We start from the raw sequence: 23205 nt of genomic DNA on the forward strand, positions 1-23205 counted from the left end.
ATAGGTTTTTTAAATACTTAATGTTTAGCATCAATGTATGTTCGTATTTAAACCTATAGTATTAATATATTCACTTAAATGTTATTCTAGTTATAAAAACGTTTACATATATGAAGCGGTTATTCCTAAAACAAAACTCGGATTGTTTTGTCTTTGTCTGTTTCGAACAAAGATGTTCTTAGGTTTATCATAACGTCTAGTAACATCGGAAAAACATTTATCATAAAACTATTCTGTCGGAAAATCGTTCATTGGCATACGAATTGTACAGTGGAGTGAGTTGTTATAGAGGCAATTTGAATGTGCCCAAGTGCTGGCTTTTGAATAAGAATATCTATGACAGACATTATGATTATGAAGTTTAGAGACAGCCGTATCAAGTTCATATCGAGCAAATGTCAAATATTTAGATAATGTTTGACACTTGAACTCTGACTATATTAGGGGATACTACTACGTTATTGGATAAAAAAAAACGCATTGAATTGAGTACCTTCTCCGTTGTAAGTCGGTTAAAAAAGTAAAAAGACGAAAATGAACGAACTTAAGGTTTGATTGGAAAGAGAAGCAGTGTATTATTTTTGTTGTGTATGTTTAACTGTGCCAAAGAATTTGCGTTACTTAACTATTCAAGATACATACTATTATCAATTTTAAAAAGGTCATTGGCAGTTATTTATTTTTAACACAACAATCAAGTAGGCGATTAACCAGAAACAATTTCTTATCTGCGCGTTTTATTTTAAGTTCAAAGACTAATTTATACGTACGTATATTGAGTACTAATTAGTGTTCTTGAAAAAAAAAAAGTTCATTCAAGTCACTAAGGCCAGGAGTTCACTGACCTCTCATAAGTCCTGTTTCCGCAGCACCTCCATCCTTGTCTTGACCACTAGACAACTTCATAGCGTTCTTTCATCCACAAACACTATCTCCAATCAATTAATGCAAATACACTGAACAGCCGGCTATTGTGCTATGATCTTTTATTTATACAGATCAAAGTAGGTTATCCTTTATCGAAGCCGATGCTCATGTGACTGATAAAAATGGTTAATAAACAAAAGTATAGTAAAAACGAAAACAGTTTGACTTCGAAGTGTTTTGAACTCTACGATTGCAACTGATAAAGGTGATGATTATGCGTCTAGCTTGTTTTATTGCTTAGATAATTTATTCGTAGGTATATTATCGTGTGTAAATAGATGTGTATAATTTATTAAACGTCTTACTATACAGGAATTGTAGAACCGTGTTATTATGATACAGTCAACTGTAAGAGCAATGTGACTAACACAAAACATATATTATTATATCGTCGTTTAGGGTCTATCACTACGTAAGTATTTTTTTTTCAGTTTTGACATTTTGATGTCATTAGCTAGAGAATCGATAGACGAAATTGAAGTTTGTCTCTACTGAAAAGACGCTAAAAATGACTTACGTGGTGTAAAAACTCCAACGACTATATTAAACTTTGAGCCCTTAAACTCAGAGTGAATAAATCACCAATCAATCGTCACCTCTGCAATCAGCAATAATAATTCGTTCAATAAATGATTTTCCCTTCTTGGTTATATGTTAGTACCTACGATACTCGTAGATATCAAATTGTCGTTTAAACCGTGCGGTCGAAGGACGAGTAGAGCTGTCGGTCACAGATGTCATGAAACATCAATCATATACCGATCTATTATAAAAAAGAGGAGATTCGAGGGAAACCAACGTCTTCAGAGGTCGATTACTGACGACTATCGAGCCCGACGTTGAGAAGATATTGACAATTTATATTTGGGGAATTGATCAGTAGCGTAATTCTGTATAGTCTGTACTGTGGGGTATCGAGAGTTTGACATTTAAATTATTTTGCCAAAATAGTTCTTACGACGCTCGTCAGAGTCGCTAAACAGATTTTCGTGTAAAATTTCTCGATAGCTAGTCGGTTGTCGGTAGTAGAGAATCAACTTACTTACGGTTGCGAATTATAAGACCATAATTAATAATTATATATAATGAAATTTGATGATGATACTCGTATATTACATTTTTGTTGGGTGACATAGTCAGAAAAATATCAGCATTTTGCTTGACCCGGAAATCAAAGGCGAGCTTGTGATCGACAGTCGCAGTATATCGAACTCCAAACGGTTGCAAATAGTTAATCCAATACGTTTAAATGGCAAATTCTCAATACACAATTGTATTAATCGTTTTTCCGGAACTAATATTATTTTGTTCGAAATGTTGACCTCAAAAACTAAAATTGAAGAGCACAAATTCGGCACCGAGAACAACATTTTTGTGGACCCAAACTTCCGAGAGAACGGCAGCGGCAGAAACAGGGTTAGTTTTGAGAATTTCAAACTTTTTACGGATTTCTTTCGAGAATATTTTGCTAGTATTGAATGATGGTGAAACATGCGACAGAGGGTTTTCAACGCAGCGCTGACGAATTGTATGTTCTAGGAATTGTTTGTGAATTATGACTTTCCAATGTAGTCGTATAATAACAATGATAATAATCGTTTAGTGGCTGTACGTAAGTACTGCATATTTTGGCAGTTTCTAAAATATGATGTATATGTAAAAAAATAGTTTATTTTTTAAAAAACAATCACAAGAAATCGGCATGGTTTACCTACCATGCGAAAAATTCCCATACTAATTCCCGCGAAGTATTGTTTATATTCTTATCCCAAAGGTCGTTCAACAAAAATCATCCACTGCGTCTCTCAACATAAGTATAAAAACTTACCTTTATAATTTCTAATCAACGGAAGATAACCATTCTCTTGTTTTCCATCCATTTCCAAATATCGTAATAATTAGGCCGTTAAGTAATAAGTGTTAAGGACAAACTGATAACACACTCGTTCATAGATTATAATCTCCGTCTATTGTGATTTTGTATGTAAGTATTTACGTTTGGTACAACGCGATCTTATGATAATACACGAACTACTGCTAAGTAGTATAAAATGCATTTTTAACCGCAATCTCATATCTTTTTTATTTACTTATGCTGCATTCTTACCGTTTTGCGTAAATATTTAATGGCAAATAGATGAGGTATTTATGTAATTCGAATTGGTTTATATGTTTGTCAAAAAATTGACATAGTTAACAAATCCCTTTTAATGTATGGTAAAAAAAACGTATGAAACTATCTGGGGATGGTAAGAGCTAGCTAAAATTCAGTTATGTATCTAAGCTAAAGCAGCACCGCTTTCATTACTTACTTAATTTTGGTTAGTACTTATGAATCGTGTTGCTGCTCAACTTTGCATAGATATAATTAACGAAATGTATTTATTTTATTACCTAAAGTTAAAAACTACAGTATACAAATCTCAGCAACTTCAATACAAGACTGACACTCTTTTGCAATATAAACGTGAGCTTTACCTGCATAAATATAAAGGGATAAGCCTACATACAGTAAGGTCTATTTTTATATCCCACACAAAGAATATTCGCGGTTTCTATGAAACGTTTAAGCTATTACACGAGGCAGCAGAGCAAAAGTGTTTTATTGTTGACACCATATTTTTCCACGAATTCCGGGTCTCTTACACCCGGAAAATATTTATTTTGGATACACAAAAATATAGTCAATTCAGTAAAGAGCAGGTATTGTATATTTAAACTTTTTGTAACAAATATTTATGCAGCTAAAAATAAATATTAATCATTTTTACCTATTTTTAAGTCTCAAATCCATAATTGGCCAGCGTTGTAGAATCAAGGCCTAACCCCTCCCTCATTACGGGAGGAGACCCTTGCCCAGGAGTGGGACAGTAATAGATTAAAATTACTTTATTTATTATTAATTTACTTTTTTTTCTTTGGGTAAGGTTAGGTCAGTATATTTAATAATATTGGTAAAAAAATCATTCGCTTCAAATCTAAAACATGACGCACAAAGACAAAAGACTATTTACTTTTACCCTGGTGTTGTCTAAGTACCTACGTTAAAAATGTGCACAAAGTCACGGTATAAGCCAAGCTTCAGATAATAGTAGCATCACTAGTGAATTATCAGTCGGTGTACGATAAGCCGCCGGTCACATGACTTCAGCCATTGACCGACTTTGACGGTACAGTAGACGTATTGATAAAACACCGATTGTTATCTTAATAGTACATTAATTTGACAATCGATACGGCTTATGATAGCTACTCGACTTTTGCCGTGAATATCAATAAGAGTGTGCGATAGCGGATTGCACTAAACTATATTCATAACATCACGCCTTTTATACCCGAAGGGGTATGCAGAGATGAACAAATACATCTACATTTCACCATTAATTATCTTACTGATACGTGTAGGTGATACTGCTACATCTCGGGTAAATTTATCTAAGACCAAGCTGCTATTAAGAACATTCAAGTAAAAATTAACAAAGCTCAAATACACATTGCTTAGGTCTACCTCGACTATAGTGCCTAGAGACAACATATAGTAAGACTTTATTTAGGTAACAAATAAGAAAACTAAACGTATAACAAAAGAATACACATCGAAAGAACTCAGCAATATTTATATACTAACAAAACAACGTTAGAACGAGAAACCAGCGGTAGAACGTCGATAGCAAAACAGCAACGGTCGATATGGGATCCAACGTTAGTTAGTAGCCCACTGTAATGCTACTCAATAATAGGTAAGGTCAGAGAAATTTCAGATAAGAGCGGGGCTTCGCGCGCTCTGAATACAAATGTTATCCTCTGCCAAATTGATTTATATCTGCACGAAGTCTCTGAGCGTATTTTCACAATATTCTATACGGGAGTATAGGGGAAATAAATGTAGGTGGGCTGACGAAAAGGAATTATTGATTAGTTAGTTCGAAACGAAGAAAGAATAAACATGTTTTGCATGTTAAGTATGAATGGGTAAGTTTACACTTTGAGGACAGGAAGTGCCAACATTTGGGGACACACCGGGACTAACATAACTCGCAAAGAACTATTCCCATGTTTCTAAAAAATATTATAACTTTTAATATACTATTTATTACTTATAGTTGCATACTTTAAAAACAGCCAGTACTTGAAAATCGATTAGTGTATTAGTAGCAGTTAAGACAATAATAGCTTACAAAAAAGAAAGAAATAATGGTCAATACTTTCTGAAGTAAATGCTTCCAACCAAACAAACGATCTCTTTAGCGTTGCAAAACTAAAAGTAGAGAAGAAAGATTAATAAATAAAAATGCTATTAACTTGTCACAAAAAGTATAAAATCTTCGAAGCGCACTACAAAGTACAAAATGCAATAACGATCGCTGTTCGTAGCAGACGGATGAAATTAATATCCAATATTTTATCGAGAAGCCAATATAAAAGTGCTGAGTTTGCAAGAAAAGGCCCGAAGCGGTGCAGAATCAAAATTAAATCACGTAACTCTAATATATCCAAACATGATGCGTGGGACTCACGCACACTGCGAACGTGTTTTTCACGCGTTTGTGAGATATTTTATTTGTTTTTTGTCTTCTTTCTTTCTTCAACAGCTTTATAAGTGTGGTGTTGTAGGATATATTTATGTTAGAACGGCCTTGTATAATTATTAATATATTTTCAATTTAATTAAAGTTTGGGGTAGTAAGTCATACCTGCTAAATAGGCATTAAGGCTGTATTTCTTTGGGCTGTAATGTATTCTTGTCCGTTGATTTTTGGTTTTTAATTCGATCTGCAGGGGAGGGGGAGGGAGTTGTCTTCAATGTTTTATAATCGGTTTTCTAACCGATATCTATAGTTACCTTGTCAATTTAAGAGTATGGGTGTCAATAAACTTAGCAAGGTAACCAATCCATCGAGAGCTTTGATCTTGACAAGTATCTCAATCTGAACAAAACAATGAAACATACATCAAGTGGTTAATAGACTTAATGATGAATAGAAAAGGATTCTATTAAAAAGTATTATAATAATATTATTATATGTCTTAAACAATACAAAAAGAGACGTTCTGAATTTGTGTGTATTTATAACCTCGTAACTTTTGAAACTTTTGAAGCCGGTGCTTCTTATGTTGTCTTTACAAGTGTATAAATGCTTGTATATGTAACTAAAAGGTATTGGATTTTAACCAAAATTTTATTATTTGTTTCTCGTATTGTTATTATATTATTATATTTTTATTTAATGTAGTAAAAATAGTTTTTCAGCTATTACGTACTTAAAAATATTTTGATTCGACATGTTCTACGAATAAAAACGAATTGGTCTTACTTTGTCTAAAACACAAGGGTCTGTTTACTTCAAGATATTTGTCCTTATTATCTGATAGGTGGTATCAGTGTAAAATCAATAATTCGAAGGTAATATAAATAGTTTTCTAATGAGTAAAGTCCTAACTTGTTGTTGAAGAGTGCAACATGAAAGTCCTTATATTGGTTGTTTTGGGCATTGGCGTTGTTTCAGGTAAGAACATTAGAATTGATTATAAAGTATTTTAGACTTATTATTTTAGATTATTGAACATATGTTATCTTACTGGAAATCTCGTTATACTTTCGTTATATTACACTTATAATAATTCGATACATTCTTAATGATAGTAAACTTTGAAATCTTACACATTTGATTAGCATAAATGTATGTGCTTCGAGACGTAAAACTGAATAGCAGTAATAATCTAGCTATCCTAAAGTATTTTAATACAATTCTATGAAGTTTGATACAAGCACAATTATTAATCTTCAGAAGAACATAAACTAAAAGTATGAGTAATTGCTACGATAAAAATATTTTTTTACAGCGGTCCCGGTGAATCCTCAAAGAATAGTCGGCGGATCATTAGTAACAGTGAACCAATACCCTACAATTGCTTCGCTGCTTTATTCCTACTTCGGAGTTTCCTCATCCTATAGCCAGGCTTGTGGAGGCACTATCCTCAACAGCAGGTCCATCCTTACCGCAGGACATTGTCCTTAGTAAGTATATCTATACTAATATTATAACGCTGAAGAGTTTGTTTGTTTGAACACGCTAATCTCAGGAACAACTGGCCCGATTTGAAAAATTCTTTCAGTGTTAGATAGCCCATTTATCGAGGAAGGCTATTATATATCATCACGCTACGACCAATAGGAGCAAAGTATCAGTAAAAAATGTTACAAAAACGGGGAAAATTATCACGCGGGTCAGCTAGTTAAAAATATTTATATTAGTCAGTAGTGCCAAGGGGAATAAAGGTTATTTAAAAATACTTTCTTGAGTTGAACACGTTTTCTTTTCTTAAAATGTCAGCTAATATAACTTACATTCGCTGTCTAGGGGTTAGAATAGCGGTAGCTTGTCAGGTAAAATTAAAAAATGTATGACTAAAATAAGCATAGTTCTTTCCGTAATTTTTAAGTTATTAACGTCTTTGTCGCATTACAATTTAATTTTTAACTTAAGTGTAGACTAAAGGAGTAAGCTCACTTATACGACTCTGCTCCAACACTGCTCCCACCCAACACCGCACTAAAACAAGGTGACTGTTCGCAGTCCGCGAGACGACAGCTAGCAGACGCCCAGCAGTCCAGCCGTCGATAGCTAGCTGACGCCCAGCGCCTACCGGTCGCGCTTTCGCTTTACAGCCAAAGCAGTCGCCGCGGCGACTACTAGCAGTCTCGCACGGACACCGCGCCGACCGCTCGTTTACAACGCATGATCAGCAAGGCATCAATTACCGAGCAGTCTGATGGCGGGAAGCTTGCTGTCACCGAGCTGTCTGCTAATTTATGTTGTCAATATAAACTATACCGCAAGGCCACGACTTACAGCCCATATTTGAATGACATTTTATTAGTCGGGTGGTAGCAGAGTCGTGTAAGTGGGCTATGACCTTTACTTATACATATTTTTCTTATCTATTTGATTTAGCAGAAGAAAACAGTTTTCGTATATATGTAGGAACATTAACCCTTTTCTTCATATAAGTATACTTTCAGGCGCCATAATATTGAAACTTACACGACATTAAAATACAAATGCAGTGTATAAAAGCACGTTTTAACGCATTTTCATTATAAAGAGCTTCTAATATCTTTATTCTCTATTTTAGTGGTGACACAGTAGTGAGATGGCGAGTTCGAGTCGGCTCCACATACGCCAACAGCGGCGGCATCGTCTACTCTTTGCAGTCGATCGTAGTTCACCCGAACTACAACTCCCGTAATACGGACTTCGACGTCTCCGTACTGCGGACCGCTGAGACTATCGTGTTTAGTACAGTCGTACAACCTGCTGCTATTGCCGGAACTAACTACTACCTTGGTGATAATCAAGTGGTTTGGGCGGCTGGATGAGGCACTACCAAGGTTTGTTATTTGTTGTTGGTCACTCTGGTCAGTTTGAAACTAACCTAAAGTATTGACTTAGTAGACATCGTACCAATTTTATCAGTCTACTTGTAAACCAGTTTTCATACAGACTTGAGACATTTTCAGAAAAAAGCTCTTTTATAGTATTTTTTAAAGATATACTCTACAACTTACGTCGCCGCGTCGTGCCTTTTAACACTTTGCAAATAATTTGTACTTAGTTTTTTTTGTGAAAATTAGGTTTGTAAAGTTAAAAAAATCAAAAATGAAAAAAAAGTGTAACGCTCTGTTGTGTTGTGTACAAATTGTTAATATTTTTTTCTATTCTCAGTCTGGGGGTGCATCGTCGGAACAGCTACGTCACGTGCAAGTCTGGACTATCAACCAAGCGACTTGTAGAGGGCGCTACAGTAGCGTAGGCCGTAGTGTCACTGACAACATGCTGTGCTCCGGCTGGCTCGACGTCGGTGGTCGTGACCAATGCCAGGGGGACTCCGGCGGTCCTCTCTACCACAACAACGTCGTCGTTGGTATCTGCTCATGGGGCTATGGATGTGCTAATGCTCATTACCCAGGAGTTAATACCCGTGTTTCACGTTTCACGCCTTGGATACAGTCTGTTGCGTAAATGTGTCGTACACGATAATGAAGAAAGTTTATGTTGATTATTTTTATTTGTGTCATTCTATATTTTATTAATTATACATATAAATCGGATGAGAATTATATACTTTATCCTGTAAAAATGGCTACTGGCTTGCTCTTTACAAATATAGACCTAGTTAGTCGGTTCCTTTAGCAGATTTGCAAAAAATATGCCTCCAAAAAAATACGTAATCAATCATGCAAAACTTTCAAGTAATATTTGCCGACAAAATGTTAGAAATTTGTGAATTGTGCGATATCTTTAAGTTGTGGAGATTAATGTGGGCGATGGGCCAAAGGGTCCACTTCAGAAGTACATAAGTTATTGGGGATGTGTGGGACCTAATATATTCCGAACTGAACAAAACGGTCCTTTACGTAAGCGACGTTGTAAGTCTTTGTACTGCTTTGTGTATTTATTGCGCGAATCAAAGCAACACTTTCTATTTAATACCTTTTTATTGGTAGTTCATTTTATAAAGTTTAACTGAACAAAAGAACTGAGCAGTATTGTGTTTTATAATGTTATAAAGTTGTTTCGTATTATAGTTTAATATGTTACGAAATACAATAATCCAATACTTAGCTTCCAAATAAAAATACAGGGAATTAAAAAAAAACTTGCATTAAGATTTTGGGGATTTTAACTGAAATGTAAAACGAGGATGAGCCGTCCGAAAATAGCAGAATTAAGCGCCTATTCGAAGATTCTGAGAATTCTGTGTTAAAAAGTAAATTATAATTAATTTAGCAGGAGCACAATATAAACGTGATTACTGATTACGTGTATTCAGATGATAAAAACATCGGTACGACTTTGTAAATATAAGCTTTTGTATATTATAATAAAAATCCAAAACCTATACAAAGTTTTACAAAGAAAAGTAACATTTACATCATTTTTAACATTGACTGCAATCATGTGAGAAAATTCTACGTGAATACTACAAAATGAAGTGAAAATAATGTTTTTAGCTGTTAAGATTTACTGTTCAAATAAAATAAACTTCTCTCTCTCTCTCTAAAAAGATTTTAATGTAAAATGTTTAATCTACTTGGTGATTATTTTCCTGAAATAATGAGAGCTACTTAACTCATATTGATAACATTAGTACATTGTCATCATGACGTGTCAACTACTTATTATATATTATCGAAATCTAGTGTTCAGAGAATGATAAACGAATTGATTTATTAACTTGACATGTTGAGGTCAAAGTCAATAGAGTAGAACCTCAAAGATTTGTCGAGTAGCAATTTTAGGTTACGGGTGTTGATTAGTTTTCCATACAGATTTTCTCGATAGCACTTTGGTTGTTGTAAGCCAATAGCAGTAGAAGGATTTACTACAGATACAGATTTTCTAGATTTTATTCAAATCTTTCGGTTGGCGAACGTCTGATATCTGAAATAACGTAAAGAAAAAAAAGGTCCACTAAAGAAATTAGGGTGCATCAACATCTATACTAATATTATAAATGTGAAAGTAACTCTGTCTCTGTCTGTCTGTCTGCTACTCAATCACGCCTAAACTACTGAACCAATTTGCATGAAATTTGGTATGGAGATATTTCGATACCCGAGAAAGGATATAGGCTAGACATCATCACGCTACGACCAAAAGAAGCAGAGTACCAGAAATTAATGTTACAAAAACGGGGAAAAATTTCACCCATTCTCTCATATTGGACGCAAGCGAAGTTGCGCGGGTCAGCTAGTACTTATATGATAAATCTTTATTTTATAGCACATTATAGAAGTTGGACTTCAAGATTGTTCTACGTCAGATAATATCACAAAATATCTCGATGTTTATTGTACTTAAGCTTTTGTTTTCACTACTTATTTTCTTCTTATCGTAGCGCAGAGCGATATCAAGATCTAAACAAACAAATTAGGTTAATCAGTACAATAAAAATTGCATGCAGAATTCAAAATCACCTTGGTCTTATCACAAACGGTAGTAATCTCTATTATAAATAAGTGCTTTCGAATTGCTTCTGATAATACAAGAGTAGGTATAATGGAGATGTTACGATTAAATATTATTGCTTACTTCTTCTGATGGGTGTTCAATGTGTCCCCATTGCATACCTGAAAAAAAGGAAAGTGTGATATTAATTCAATGAATTCCAAAATGTTTTAACTATTTTACTTAAGAAATATTTTTTTCAAAGAATGTAGCGTCGAAAGGTTATACTATTCCGATAATATATTAGTCAGTGATACGATTCTTTACAGTCGATACCGTCGAGTAACGAGAATTTGACACTAAGACTTGACACTGACAAAATGTACTGCAAAAATTGTTCCTACGCTACGGCCCCCGCTACCTCTAGCGGGGGCTGTAGGAACCGCCGATCTGACTTTAGAGCTAAATTTTTTGATAGCTAGACGGTACTCGTTATTGATAGAGAATCGCGCTACTTCCTACTCAATTAGTTCAACCGATTTTACGTGAAGGAAACGCCTAGTTACAAAATGATTAATCAAAAATAGTACTAAGAATTATCAATTTGTTTACATTGATGTTACGCTCAAGAGCTATACGTCAGGTTATTCCAGAGAGCAATTGAAACAATCTATAATAGATAATGTTAGAATATGTGAATCAGTACAGCATTCAATATAAGTAATCATTGCATGTGCATTGTTATAAGTATATAAGACAGTTGTTGCATTACTTGTGAAAATGAATACTTTAATTGCTATATTGGTTTTAGGGCTCACAGCTGTTTCGGGTAAGAATCATTTTAGTGTTTTTGATGTAGTTGTTATAGCAAGCTGGCCATCGCGACGGGTAATTTTAAAATTTTGCATGTTGATAACAGACGGCTATAAATAATGATTAATTAGTATTAGTAATTTATAGTTTTAAATCCAGACGTCTTCTTTTTTTGGGACTGAGAGCACTTCTACATCACGTGAGATGATTTGAAATGCTTATCATATAAGAGAGCAAAATGTATCTTTTTAATTTGTCTTTTTGCAATGGACTCGAGGTCTAAACCCTCTCTGGCTTGAAGAAAGAACCTTGCCCAGACGTGGGACAGTTACAGGGTAAAAAATGTCCTGCTGTGTCCAAATTAATCTATTACCAATTTTTTTTTTTAATATTTTTATTATTTTCTAGCTTCACCAACAAGACAATTAAAGATCGTTGGCGGCAACACAGCAATTATAAGTCAATATCCAAGCACAGTAGCGCTGTTGTATTCATCAGATGCCACTAATTACTTGCAGTCATGCGTCGGCACGATTCTAACTACAAAATGTATCGTTACTGCTGCCCATTGTGTTAGGTAAGTCGGATGTTTAGAATTGTAGTGCGATTTTCTAGTCGGTACTATCCAGTAACGAGAGGATGACAATTAAAATGTACCAAAAAAAGGTTTCTACGGCACCCGCGAGAGTCGCTGACAAGCGTGTCATGTAAAAATTGTTGTTGGCTAGTACAGTATTCTCCAGATAACATTGTGTGTGTATAGCAAAAGATAAAACTAATAGCATACAGTCAACCTGGGTAACTTTGATTAATTTGGGTAAAAGTTTGCAAAACTAAAATAAACTTTTATCAATTGTGTTGGTTTCATACGAAAAAATTGTCGAAACTAGATCATGCCCCCACTATCAATGTTACCCAAATGAATCAAAGTTAAGTGCAAGTGATGAAACGTAAGAATGCCGTCGTATTGCTGCTATTTTCATCACGATACAAAATTACATTATTTTCTACAATTACAGAGACGATGCGATATCCAAATGGCGCGCCCGAGTTGGCTCTACATGGTCCAACGGTGGTGGTACCATCTACGTCCTGACTTCCATGCTCATTCATCCTAACTTCAACCTTCGTACTATGGATAGTGACATTGCCCTCGTTCGATCCACTGTTCATTTTAGTTACAGTAATGTGGTAAAAGCCGCCTCTATTGCTAGTGCTAGTTATAATCTAGCCGATAATCAAACTGTTTGGGCTGTTGGCTATGGTGCTTCTACGGTGAGTTGGTTTTGGCTCTTTAAATATAATCTGAAGTAATATTTATAATTTAAGTTGTCACAATTTTTTTTCTTATTAATCAGTTTGCTCAAAGAATACCTACAGAGAATTTTTTTTTACATTCAACAACCTAAGTTATACCTGTTCACAATTTGACCTTATAACTGAAATGAGTAGTGTTAGTTTAAAAATAAGAAACTATTTTTACTTATTGTTTTTCATTTACCATATTCAATAAAATTTTAGATCACTAGACATAGAAAACCACATAGTCCTTTAAAACGTGTTTCCATTTTTTTAGACTGGAGTATCCGAACAGCTTCGCCACATACAAATCGCGACCATCAACCAGAGGACTTGCGTATCTCGGTACGGCACTCTTGGCTCAAATATCACGGCCAACATGGTGTGTGCTGGCCAACTCAGCACCAACATTGGCGCCCAATGTGTTGGCGACTCCGGCGGCCCTCTCCTTCACAACGGAGTTCTAGTTGGTGTTTATTCTTGGGGACTGAGCTGTGCTAACTCGCAGTACCCAGGGATCAATACTCGAATCTCTAGCTTTACGCCTTGGATACAGGCTAATGCAAATAAAGTATAATGTACAGTAACTGTCTTACTTAAAGCGTTTATAATAAAATTTTCTTAGTTTTTGTCATTTAATTTATTGCTTTACAGACTTGTTTGATTAAACAACAAAAAATACACAGTGTTTAAAGATTTAGGAGAAAAATCATGTGACGTTTAGTTTTTTTGTCTGCCGTATTTTACCTACAGTTTAGAATAGGTTTAAACGTTACTCGTTGAATTTGATAACATTTTAGTATCAAGCTCTTAGAATCTGAAAGGTGTGGACATTAGTGTTTTATCGTTTAAAGTACCCATCGAACAAGATTTCCGGCTTATTCTATTGTTCTATAGTGACATCTTAGTGCACTGAAAACACTCACAAATTAGTTATCGTGTTATCAATTCAAAACGTAATGTATCTCAACTCGAATTAATTAATCATAATTATCAATATATTTGACATTTCTACATAGAAGATTATTTATTCTAACCTTTGTACGATCATTAATAGATATGCCTTGCAATATGTTCCAAAATAGTAGTATCTAAATTTATTTATTTTAAAATATTGGATTGTGACGTTACTGCGCTGGAAAAATTGTGCGGTGTGGTAATTACATTTAGAAGAAAGAGTAAAGTAAGAGTCCAATACTTTCGCGAGTTATACATTTTTTGGGTCATATTCTACGAATTAAGAGTATCGATTCTATAGTAATTTAATCAGAAACCTAGATCAGCGCCATTGGTATCATCCGACGGAATATTTTTTTTGGATCTATACGTTATTGGATAAATAAATATATAAATTCTTGATAAGGGTCAACATTAACTTGACCTAAATTGTAATGATTTATTTTTATTGATAAACCATTCTTATCATGGCGTAAGTCAATTGTGTTTTAATATTTTATCCTTGGTCCTTCATTATAAATATAATTCGGAAATAAAGTGTAACCACAATTTTTTTAGGAAATAGCGGTATTATAAATTATGCAATATCAAAATAATAGAAAAATAATGTACGGAAAGTTAAGACAGGAATTTGGAAATTAATTTACGAATAAACAATATCGCCTGCGTTCAACTAAACCTTAGTAGTACTTAATAGATAAGAAGGAATGTTAGACTGATAATAATCCTCAATGAATAATAGTTTTCGTCGTAGTTTAACATTAAGGTGCTTGCAGATACGATGGGCATTGCATCTACGTGTAATATAATAAAATTACCCCCTTATTCATAAACACACTATAAACCTATTTTAGTTAAAAAACTACTATAATATGTTTTCGCTTTTTCATTTCGCTAAGGAGTGAAAGAAACAAAACACTATTAAGCCTTTCATAACTTCATATATTTTTATGAATTAGAGGGTTAGTCTTTATTTGAGGATTTCTGATTGTAGTTACTTATATGTTTTGTACCTGTGTTTGTATATTGTATTATTATTAATAAACTAACATTTTACACCAGTGAAACTGAAATATTTAGCTAGTACGAAACGTTAATGATTGATTGTATGATTTTTGACAGTATATTATCATATAACAACGTAAATACTAGTAAATATACGATAATTTTACAGAAATATCCTAAAGAAAGATAAGTTTTCTTGGCGCAAACTGATATTTTTTGAAAAGTCATATTGAGTTCGCAGCAATCTATATAAAAATAAAAATCATCCCCGAAATGTTTTCTTTGCATACCCGAAACTTTTGCATAACTAAACTAATGGGATAAAATTGAACTAGGCCCGGGCCAGACCGCTAGTGATTTCATAAGAGGAAATGAAATCAGATGACATTTACTGCTTTGCAACAGCAAAAACTAGAAATGTACCTAAACATATGATTTTACACCAATAGCCGAGTCCTGACTGAGCGAGTAGCCTCGCGAGGCAATATCTCGGTCCCGCTCATTTCGATCTGAAAGAAAAGAGACCTAGATATTGCCTCGCAAGGCTGCTCGCTCAGTTAGGACCCGGCTATTAACATAACATTGGTTATTGTGCAAGGGTCTTTAACTGAAAACCATAATGAAGGTTATATTTCTATAATTTTAGATAAAACTGACGATACCATCGATCTAGGTCAGTATATATATTAGTAACACATATTATTATTTTAAACCGGCAGTGAATCTATTAAACAGTGAAAATGCGTGTGATAATCTCGTTAGCCCTGTGCTTTGCGGCTGTAACAGGTATTTAATTGAATACATTTATTTACTAGTATTTAATATTACCGTTAATTGAGAGAAGTATTATTTTATTTATGGACGGAGGATAAAGAAAATTAATGTGAAAAATAAATATTGTTGAAATATTTACAGCGATTATTGTATTGAAAACGCTGAAATGATTAAGTAAGTCATTATAATTATAAAAATCTTAATTGTTCCATATGAATAGGCAACGATTTAAAGCAAATTTTGATTATTTTGTTTGAGCGTTGCTGGATTTCAGCGCAGGGGGTATACAAAACGAAGACCTAAGCTTGTTTCAATTATCTAACAGTGATGATTATAATATGTTCTTCAAAATATATTTTTTTGTTTCTAGCTGTACCAACCAAGTCACAAAGGATAGTAGGAGGTTCATTGACCTCTATAGAAAGTTATCCGACTATTGCTGCGTTGTTGTACTCCTGGAACGGAAACACATACGGGCAGTCATGTGGCGGTACCATCATCAACAACAGGGCTATTCTTACTGCTGCTCACTGTCCTCAGTAAGTCAAAATATAATATAAATACTAGTATTACTCCATAGGTACCAATATTTTGAATCAAATGCGTAGGTATGTGTGTCTGTTGGTAATGCTGTCAGGGATTAATCACGGAACTGATTTTGATGAAGTTATTGAAATTGGTTGAAGACTGACGATCAGACGAAAGCAATAAAAACAAACCATTAGATAGTGATAATTTTGATAAATTTTAACGCTTTCCCGAATAATTATCCAGTGTCTAATTCTTCCTATTTCATTTTTTTTACATGCGAGTATCTCGGGATCGACACCGTGTGAAAGGCTGGCTGAAATAATCGTTAGCTGCATTCATCAAAATTCATAGTCCAAAAAAGTCACAAAATAAACAAACGTGAAATAACGACACATTTTTTATGTCATTTTTATAAAACACACGTATGAGTAAGTGATGTGTGTACATCAAAGATTTAATGGTTTGTAAATATTGAGCAGCTTTTGCTAATGAAAAACGTCTGTGTTTCAAAAAGTTTTTTTAATATTTGCAACACAATTTTTGTATGCTTTTTTTATAATAGTCTATACGAGTATGTGTATATTCCTTTGTGGCGCTTAAGAGACTAAAAATATCAAGTATCGCCAGTTGCACTGACCGGTCAGTTATGATCAGTGGGTTAAGCAACCCTTGGCGCGGTCATTCAATAGGTGGGTAACTGAGTATTTCCGTGCTTCGGAGAGTACGTAAAAAGTCAGCCCCAGTTGTTATCTAAGATAACAGTCGTTTAGCCATGTCAAAGGCCTTTGGGGCGGCTTGAACAACTTTGACACTAGGTATAGGTATATCGTTTGGTTAATGGTACTACCTATACCGGTGGACGATTTAGATGACAATTACGTTAATCGATTGTTTTAATTTATGTTACAGTGGTGATGCCGCCAGTAGATGGCGTGTCCGTCTAGGCTCTACTAGAGCTAACAGCGGTGGTTCTGTCTACACTTTGGGCTCCATCTCCATTCACCCAAGCTACAGCCCCAGTACTATGAACAACGACGTCGCTATCATGCGCATAGCTGGCACGATTGCTTACAACAGTGTCGTTCAACCAGCGTCCATTGCTGGCGCTAATTATAACCTTGGAGACCATCAAGTGGTTTGGGCTGCCGGTTGGGGTACTGTTTCTGTAAGTTCCATGATTGGTTTTAATCTAGCTACTACATCAGTTATTTTTTGCAACGAATGAATTTTCTGTTTGATCAGTGTTATAGGCCCAAATTAGATAAATTTCTCTTTGGTCACTTTTATTGCCGAATAACTTTGTGTACCTGACTTAAGTAAACTGTGGTGCGAGGCTGTAAAATTACAGAAAAAAACTTTCTCAAAAAGATAACAAATTTCTTGCGTGTGCACATATGCACATCTATACATTGTTTTCTTTTGCAGTCTGGAGGTCCCGCGTCCGAGCAGCTTCGTCACGTCCAAATCTGGACTATCAATCAAGCAACCTGTAGGTCTCGCTATGCAGCTGCTGGTATGTCAATAACTGACAATATGCTGTGTTCCGGTGTCCTCGACGTCGGTGGTCGTGACCAGTGCCAGGGTGACTCCGGTGGTCCTCTCTACCACAACCGCATTGTTGTTGGTGTCTGTTCTTTCGGTATTGGATGTGGACATCCACAATTCCCCGGTATTAATGCACGAGTCTCCCGCTTTGCTTCATGGATTCAAAGTAATGCTTAAGATAATAAATATAAGTTATTAAGTAGTGTTATTTATTTGCCTGTTCTCCATCTTTTTCCTGGCTATGCTTTTCATACAACCATAATTCATGTTCAGGTGATTCACGAAGTATTTTTATCGGTACTATACGATACGTCAAAACGTATTCGCCGTATTCGTTTACGCCACTAAAATTGTAAGCACAATAATTATATTATTATCTATGAGACTATATTTATATATAATATCAGTGTTTAACCAGAAATTGTAGCATATTTGTATAAGCGCGGAAATATCAGTGTTCACACGAATTGATATTCATTCGTGAATGTTATCAATTGATAGAATAGGATTAAAACATAGAAAACATTTTTTGATGCTATGATAATATCAAGAACGACAAATAGATATTGTAAAACTAGTGGCAACGAATATTAAATGCGAAGAGAGTTCTGGTAATATTTTTACAAAAAAAAATTTTTTTCTCTTATGCTGAATCGGTCACCTTTGTCAGTCGACCGCACAGTGTAGGTTGCATATCACATAGAAAAGTCTACTGCGAACATCAGCTTTGCTGTTCAGTCTCCTATAAAACATCGTGAATGCACTTGAAGGCTCGGCAGGCGTAGTTCACCGATGACGGTGTAAGAAGAGAATAAGCCTAAGAATGTAGAAAATAAGTAAAAACTTCACGATCATTTTATTATTTTATAAAATAGTTTGTCGTTTGCTTCAATGAATATTGAGAAGGCGATACTCCAATTTTCAGCGCCGCGTGATCCGCTACCGATTATCAGCGCGCCTAGCTGGTACCGTACGAACAAATTTTTCAGTATATTTAAAATTTCCAATTCTCGCCTCATCTACAGAATATATTGATTTCGCTTATTTGTCAATCTAATTGATTTAACTTACTCTGAGGTAGTAACCAGCCACTAATGATTGACTTCCTGTCCTAGTCCAGATACAGTTACAGGTAATGATGATAAAATTATCACGATGACTTGAATCGATAATGTATTTAAATGTTTAAGAAAACCTAAGGATGTTTTCATAGTAACTAAATTATATCGTAGGTTACAATAAAAGGACCCGTAAATAACGTATTGAAAGCCACCTCGCTAATGTACTAATGTAGATACATATTAGGTACTCTGTGGTCCGAACAATGACTACATTGAAATGTGTAAAGTTAAATTTTTTGTGGAATGAAATAAAAAACATTGTTAAAAAATAATAAAAGTAGACATCAGTAAACTAAAAGAAACGGGGCTAAGCAGTGGCAGATAAACCCAGGCGTTTAACCAAATAATGATTAATTAAAAATCTGACAAAGCCCTATAACTTGATGATAATCAGGTCGTCTGGGCCGCTGGATGAGGTACCACTGCTGTAAGTCAAAATTATAATATCATACTGACTTTAGGGTTCAAGTATACACAACAAACAACAACAATAATTAGGTATTAAAGCAGTTGAGATGTTGAGTTCTTCGAATTCCTGTTGCAATATTGGTAGCTGGAGTTCAGTTTAGATTACAGTGGTAGTTTCAGTAGTTGTACCGAATATCATAAGTGTTAATATTTGATGTTAATGAATAAGTAAATGATTTGATTTTGATTTTGTTTATAATCTGGTTGAGCCTCTTTATTCTGAGGACAAACCAAGTAAGCTTGATGGTAAAATTAAACTTTTGCATAAGTAGCAAAGGAATTGTATGAAAGTATTTGTAATTAGTATACTGAATTCTAATCACATGGCCATTTTCACAGCCTGGTGGATCATTATCTGAACAGCTCCGTGATGTCTAGATCTGGACAGTTAATCAGCATATTTGCCAAACACTACTACTCGCGGTCGCACTATTACTGACAACATGCTATGCACCGGCTGGCTCGACGTCGGTGGTCGTGACCAGTGCCAGGGTGACACCGGCAGTCCTCTCTACCACAACCATGTTGTCGTCGGTGTCTGCTCTTGGGGTGAAAGCTACGCTCTTGCTTTCTTCCCGGGCGTCAATGCACGTGTCTCCCGTTACACTTCTTGGATTCAAGCGAACGCTTAAAATATCGTTAAAAACTTATGAAATTACCTGCGTCTTTTTTATTAATTTAATTTTTTTTAATGGAAAAATAATACTAAAATAGTTTCTTCTTGTCATTGGAATAAGAAAGACGTATGAAAATACGTATTCTCACTTAAATACACTGTTCATATTTTTATGTACACTGCATGACTGACAGAATTCTACTAACTCTTCTCCTTTGAAACTATATTGCATTACGTTTATGATAAAGCATAGCTAATCTTGATTAATTGATTTTGGTAAATCCAAATAAAGTTTTGGGGTTTCCCAATTTCGAAGATTATATGTAGCTTATATCATTTGAGATAATTATCTTAATCTATCGAGTTTCAAATAATTCTGATTAGCAAAATGACGTAAAGGTTCATATCAACGGAAGCCACGCATGATGCTTTGCCCATAAATAAACTTGACTATAGAGGTTCCATCGAATTTGGGATGAATTTACAAGTTGAGGACAATATACTGCTATTTTTATCACTCTTTAGGAACATCTTTTAACATTGATGCTAAAATCGAATGGAGAAAAGATAATGTTTTTAGTTTTTATATACCGATATTTTTCGTTAAAACATTAACAATGACTTCTACTAATAGTTAAAAGTCAGTATGTGAAATATTCTGTATGCGAACATTTAGTTTAAAATAGGCTTCGAAAATGCATCTCGAGTGTATACTTTTTCCAGCAGATTCGACTGCGATCGCGAATGATAAATTAAAAGATTATTAATATCTAGACCTCAACAGAATCGAGTTAAGTAATTAATCTATTTGATCTGATAATTTATGATAATTATTGCGAACGACTTGTTAAGTATCATATAAATACTGCGGTTGCTGGCAGATGGATACATTCGTTCTTGAGAGGATAGTAACCATGCGTGCTTTAGTACTGTTCGCCGTTTGCATTGCGGCTGTCGCAGGTAAGAAAGTTATTTATTTTCTAATGCAGTGATCAACTTCTAAACTAATATATTCTATATTCATCGAAAAAAACATTATTGCGTAGATAAAAAAAGAGTCCAGCTTTCTATATTTTGGAGTGTTTCCAATGTGTTTCAGTCTTGGTCTAATAAAGGGTGTAAACGTGGTCAAGCTATGCACATATTCCACATGCTTATCCTCTAAAAACTCAGTACATGCGTAGCCTCTTTCTACTTTTATGTAAATTAGATTGCATTTTTCATAAAAACAGATGTTATTTTTCTTTCCTTAAATTTTCAGCCGTCCCTGCCAATCCCCAGAGGATTGTCGGCGGATCGGTCACCACCATTGAGCAGTACCCTGAAATGGCTTCTGTCATTTACACCTGGGACTGGAACACTTACTGGCAACGTTGCGGAGGTGCTATCATCAACTCAAGATCCGTCCTCTCGGCAGCTCACTGCTTCGTGTAAGTATTTTATAAACTTTAATATAATCGGTATAGTATCATCAGCCCAGCCTCTTTTCAAACTATGTTGGAGTCGGCTTCCTGTCTTACCGGACGCAGCTGAATACCAGTATTTTACATGGAACGATTGCCTATCATGGACCTCCATCACCCAGTTACCTGGGGAATAACATGATTCCTATAAATACCCTTCGGTAAGACTGTTTGTTAGACTTTCAAGCTTCTGACTACCGATAAGTCAAAAATAATACTGTACTACTACTACGAAAAATAAAAACAGTTAGAAGAAAAGCTACCTACCATGAAATATAAGAATACAACTATCCGGATTTTGCGCCAGAGATGCGACCGTTAACAAGGTGGTGCGCGAGGAAAAGTAACAGGGCTAACTGATGCTATAAAAACTTTTATAATATTAGCATAACATTTCAACGCAGGCTAAACTTTTCATTTTAATTGTTTTCAAAAGCCTCATAACTAGATAATAACTTTCTTCCGCAGCGGTGACCCAGCTAACAGATGGAGGTTCCGCGTCGGCTCCACTTGGGCCAACAGCGGTGGTGTCGTCCACATCCTCGCCAACCTCATTCTTCACCCCAGCTACAACAGATGGACCAACGACAACGACATAGCCATCTTGCGCTCCACCACCACTATTGTCCATGGCACAAGTGCTCGCCCTGCAAGCATCGCTGGTGCTAACTACAATCTTGGTGACAACCAGGTCGTTTGGGCAGCTGGATGGGGTGCCCTCTACGTAAGTTTCTGCATTATTATCTGTTTATTTTCTTTCCTAAATAAGAACTACAGTCGAATTAGTCTTCTATAGATCAGTAGCGCGATTTTCTACAATTGGAACCATCGAGTATCGAGAGTTTGACATTTAAATTGTATTGCCAAAATAGTTTGCGTATTTTTTGTATGCCAATGCGCTTTGTTTTACTTCACCCATACATAATTTTCTAGTATTATCCAACTACATAAACAATATTTCTATTGCCACAGGCGGATGGCCCCAGCTCAGAACAGCTGCGCCACGTTCAAATCTGGACCATCAACCAGGCTGTTTGCGCAGACCGCTACAGGCAGGCTAGGCCCTTGCCTGTTACCATCACCGCCAACATGTTGTGCTCCGGCTGGCTCAACGTCGGTGGTCGTGACCAGTGCCAGGGTGACTCCGGCGGTCCTCTCTACCACAACCGCATTGTTGTTGGTGTCTGTTCCTTCGGTATTGGATGTGCTGACTCCTTCTTCCCTGGTGTCAACGCTCGTGTATCTCGCTTCACATCTTGGATCCAGTCTAACGCTTAAGATGTTAACTTATTATTTATGTAATAATAAATTATTATAAATTTATATTCGATTTTTTTTCTATTGATCCTGTAAGTCCTATATTGTGCTTTTGGATTTTCTTTTCTGTACAGTATACAGTTTTTACACTTTAATTTGCTTGTGTTTTATTATGGTTTTTTTTTACCTTTCTATTCGAAACCACCACAACCTTTCTTTTCTAAACTATTATACAACAAAAAGGCGTGGAACACAACCTTTTTCGGGCCTTATATAAATGGCGTAGGTCTCGGATTACGCTCTGTCGCGAAAGAATTATATTTTTATCATATCATAGATATACTATACACAATATACACGTATTGTTGTCATACAACTGTTGCATGTTATCTCTGCAATGCTTATTATCTATACTCGTTAAATTAAAATTCTTTAAGTAATCGATTGCCTGTAATTACAATAATCGCAATTATATC

The 23205-nt window shown here is 35.2% G+C and overlaps 5 protein-coding genes across 5 annotated transcripts in view; 4 read left to right on the forward strand and 1 right to left on the reverse strand.

The window, feature by feature from the left end:
• The window catches only part of kcc (solute carrier family 12 member kcc), a 105549-nt gene extending 104493 nt beyond the window's left edge, over positions 1-1056 (reverse strand). The window contains exon 1 of the mRNA XM_076119858.1: positions 846-1056. Coding sequence (XP_075975973.1) covers positions 846-906 — 61 coding nt within the window. The 5' untranslated portion in view covers positions 907-1056. The remainder of the gene's footprint in view (positions 1-845) is intronic.
• Positions 1057-6388: 5332 nt separating this feature from the next.
• LOC142982051 (trypsin, alkaline C-like) lies at positions 6389-9470 on the forward strand. The gene is given in 4 exon segments (XM_076128377.1): positions 6389-6434; positions 6772-6946; positions 8065-8320; positions 8655-9470. Coding segments are annotated over 4 exon segments (774 nt in total). The 3' UTR covers positions 8952-9470.
• Positions 9471-11531: 2061 nt separating this feature from the next.
• On the forward strand, positions 11532-14690 carry LOC142977899 (trypsin CFT-1-like). The gene is made up of 4 exons (XM_076122063.1): positions 11532-11709; positions 12102-12270; positions 12713-12968; positions 13270-14690. The coding sequence occupies exons 1-4, from the start codon at positions 11661-11663 to the stop codon at positions 13567-13569; spliced, it is 774 nt and encodes a 257-aa protein (XP_075978178.1). The 5' UTR covers positions 11532-11660; the 3' UTR covers positions 13570-14690.
• Positions 14691-15694: 1004 nt separating this feature from the next.
• LOC142976218 (trypsin, alkaline C-like) lies at positions 15695-20036 on the forward strand. Its single transcript, XM_076119500.1, has 5 exons — positions 15695-15740; positions 16099-16267; positions 17169-17424; positions 17685-17792; positions 19837-20036. Exons 1-5 carry the CDS (start codon positions 15695-15697, stop codon positions 20023-20025), a joined length of 768 nt encoding a protein of 255 aa, XP_075975615.1. The 3' UTR covers positions 20026-20036.
• An 855-nt stretch (positions 20037-20891) lies between these two features.
• LOC142976211 (trypsin CFT-1-like) lies at positions 20892-22795 on the forward strand. The gene is made up of 4 exons (XM_076119489.1): positions 20892-20969; positions 21271-21439; positions 21941-22196; positions 22445-22795. Exons 1-4 carry the CDS (start codon positions 20924-20926, stop codon positions 22748-22750), a joined length of 777 nt encoding a protein of 258 aa, XP_075975604.1. The 5' UTR covers positions 20892-20923; the 3' UTR covers positions 22751-22795.
• The last annotated feature ends 410 nt before the right edge of the window (positions 22796-23205 follow it).

The sequence above is a fragment of the Anticarsia gemmatalis genome, chromosome 1 (genome assembly GCF_050436995.1).
Source record: "Anticarsia gemmatalis isolate Benzon Research Colony breed Stoneville strain chromosome 1, ilAntGemm2 primary, whole genome shotgun sequence".
In the NCBI taxonomy this organism is placed as follows: Eukaryota; Metazoa; Arthropoda; class Insecta; order Lepidoptera; family Erebidae; genus Anticarsia; species Anticarsia gemmatalis.

What these genes read in the sequence shown, in the direction of transcription:
- LOC142977899 (XM_076122063.1), top strand. Translation starts at nt 11,661, where the DNA reads ATGAATACTTTAATTGCTATATTGGTTTTAGGGCTCACAGCTGTTTCG. An exon ending in ACTGCTGCCCATTGTGTTAG is followed by an intron (nt 12,271 to 12,712) that starts GTAAGTCGGATG and finishes CTACAATTACAG; the next exon opens with AGACGATGCGATATCCAAAT. An exon ending in TTGGCTATGGTGCTTCTACG is followed by an intron (nt 12,969 to 13,269) that starts GTGAGTTGGTTT and finishes CCATTTTTTTAG; the next exon opens with ACTGGAGTATCCGAACAGCT.
- LOC142976218 (XM_076119500.1), top strand. Translation starts at nt 15,695, where the DNA reads ATGCGTGTGATAATCTCGTTAGCCCTGTGCTTTGCGGCTGTAACAG. An exon ending in ACTGCTGCTCACTGTCCTCA is followed by an intron (nt 16,268 to 17,168) that starts GTAAGTCAAAAT and finishes TTTATGTTACAG; the next exon opens with TGGTGATGCCGCCAGTAGAT. An exon ending in GTATGTCAATAACTGACAAT is followed by an intron (nt 17,793 to 19,836) that starts ATGCTGTGTTCC and finishes ATTACTGACAAC; the next exon opens with ATGCTATGCACCGGCTGGCT.
- LOC142976211 (XM_076119489.1), top strand. Translation starts at nt 20,924, where the DNA reads ATGCGTGCTTTAGTACTGTTCGCCGTTTGCATTGCGGCTGTCGCAG. An exon ending in TCGGCAGCTCACTGCTTCGT is followed by an intron (nt 21,440 to 21,940) that starts GTAAGTATTTTA and finishes TTTCTTCCGCAG; the next exon opens with CGGTGACCCAGCTAACAGAT. An exon ending in CTGGATGGGGTGCCCTCTAC is followed by an intron (nt 22,197 to 22,444) that starts GTAAGTTTCTGC and finishes CTATTGCCACAG; the next exon opens with GCGGATGGCCCCAGCTCAGA.